The following is a 2,242-nucleotide window of genomic DNA, read 5'->3' as shown; positions in this document are numbered from 1 at the left end:
ATTCAAACAGGTCCTGTTTGTCCTTTAATATATACATGATTTTTTCCAGAGGGAGGACAGATAACATCTGCTGCAGCCATTGGTTTATGCTCGGTCTGTGAGTCTTTTTCCAAAATATAGATATACATTTCTTTGCAATAAGCAAACTTAAGTTTATAAACACTCGTTCATTTTTTGTGTAAATATCTTTTTCAGGGAATAATCCAAACACAAACAATCTTGGCTCAAAAATTATCTGTTTTGAAATAATGTTTTCTATAGCACCTTGTACTTCTTTCCAAAACTGTATAATTTCTCTGCAATACCACATACAGTGAACCAGAGTCCCTCTATCCCCTGTGCATTTTGAACATAGATCAGGTATCTCCCTGTTATACCTATTGAGGTCTACTGGTAATGTAAATCCGCATTAGCCATTTATATTGAATCATTTTTAGAGATGTGTTAATAGAGCTGGTGTGGGCTAATTTACATGCAGTTTGCCAATCTTCCTCTGTTAACATAATCGATAGATCTTCTTTCCAAGCCTTAAATCTATCATGAGATCCTTCTGAAATTTGTAACATCATTAAGTTATAAAACTCTGTTATGGAACCTTTCTTCAAACTGTCCTTTGTTAACATTCTTTCTAAAGTTGAGATGGCAGGCTTCGTCAGCTTATTGTTTTGATTCGTTCTTATGAAGTTTCTGAGTTGAAGATATTTAAAGAAATGTTTCTTGTCCAGATTAAATTTATGCTGCAGATCTTGAAAGTTCATTAGTATGTCTGAGTCTGGTTCATAAAGATTCTGAATCAACTGTCATTTACAACATTCTCGTATTTCTCTCGTGATTATCAGGATTTTCTCCACCTTTTTAGTCTAGATACTCCTACATGTCATACATGGTTTAGTTTTAATAAGGATGCTTTTCATTTACCTTAACAAGGGTTAAGGATAATCAGTAGAAGATAAATGCATACAAGCAAAACAAAAAGGCTGAATTCTTCTTCTTGAAGTAATATTTGGCTTTAAAGGTTTTGCAAGAAGCATCAGCAATGTTTCTGGAACAGCATTTTATGTATATAAGATTTGAAAGGAAACCACATTTTAGTATAAAGGTTGACATGAGCACACTCTATGAATTCCCATTTAGCATTCTAGTTTTGGGTTGTCTCACTCATTGTGGTCCGTGTGCTAATCCTACGCTGCTCGTTTCTGCAGAGGAGGCGAAAGTGGCAGAATGTCTGTGGATCAGATGACCGAGTTCATCAACAACAAGCAGAGAGACCCGAGGCTCAATGAAATCCTTTATCCCCCTCTACGTCCTGCACAGACTAACACTGTGATGGAGCGGTACCAACATGACCAGGATAATCTAAAGCAAGGTAAGTACAGTGGATGACCACTTTGCAATCAAAGTGATTAAACTATGGACAAAACACCTGAAGAAAATATCAATTTAGTTAGTTTAAAAGAGCTTTAAAAGAAAAAAAAAAATAGAAAACTTCAGGTTCTGCAGTATCCCGACAGATCCACTGTAATGGCTCAGAAAATAGGACCCAGAATTCCGACTAGACATACAGTGGAATAGTTAAAAAAACGTTTATTCAAACAACGACGGATCGATTCTGCAGTGGCAGCTGCTGCAGCGGCAAGGATGTCTAAGGCAGGAAGAGAAACACAGATAAGTGACTGTGATAATCTGACGGAGGATGATTATGAATGAACAAGTCACTAACCTGGTTTGACCGTACAGTCCGTACCCAGAGAAAGAGGAGGATTCCAGTCGGTCAACTGAGTAGACGCAGTGGACGGTCTCAAACGTTCCAGACCCAGAAGCCTAGAAGGACGCAGAGTTGACAGGAGATCAGACCCTAGCTGAGGAAGGAAAAAAATATAATTCACAGAGCGAAGTCAAGAGGCAGGTCAAGGTTCAGTCCCCAGAAGAATCTGACAGGAGTCTGAAGAAAGGCGGGCAACAGAGCAGATAAGGGCAGGCAGGCTCAAAGTTCCAAATATAGAAAAAGATCAGGATCAGGCAATCAGAACACTATAATTATGCTAGAGGACTCTAAACAACCAAAGGCTAAAGAATAATCTGGCACAGATGGTTGGGAAACAGGCAGATTAAATAGGAAACTGGAACAGGTGAATCTGATGAGTAATGAGGAACAGAGCAGAGCTAGACAGGTGAATTACACTCACCGGCCACTTTATTAGGTACCCCATGCTAGTAACGGGTTGGACCCCCTTTTGCCTTC

At 38.9% G+C, this 2,242-nt stretch overlaps 1 protein-coding gene across 1 annotated transcript in view; it reads left to right on the top strand.

Annotated features, from left to right (window-relative positions):
• Positions 1-2,242, top strand: part of LOC107098647 (1-phosphatidylinositol 4,5-bisphosphate phosphodiesterase beta-1-like) — a 72,973-nt gene that overhangs the window by 23,502 nt on the left and 47,229 nt on the right. The window contains exon 9 of the mRNA XM_015396422.1: positions 1,203-1,366. Coding sequence (XP_015251908.1) covers positions 1,203-1,366 — 164 coding nt within the window. The remainder of the gene's footprint in view (positions 1-1,202; positions 1,367-2,242) is intronic.

The sequence above is a fragment of the Cyprinodon variegatus genome, unplaced genomic scaffold, assembly GCF_000732505.1.
Source record: "Cyprinodon variegatus isolate N-32 unplaced genomic scaffold, C_variegatus-1.0 Scaffold27, whole genome shotgun sequence".
Classification (NCBI taxonomy): Eukaryota; Metazoa; Chordata; class Actinopteri; order Cyprinodontiformes; family Cyprinodontidae; genus Cyprinodon; species Cyprinodon variegatus.
The sequence above is the reverse complement of the archived record's forward strand: the minus strand, read 5'-3'. Positions and strand labels throughout refer to the sequence as shown.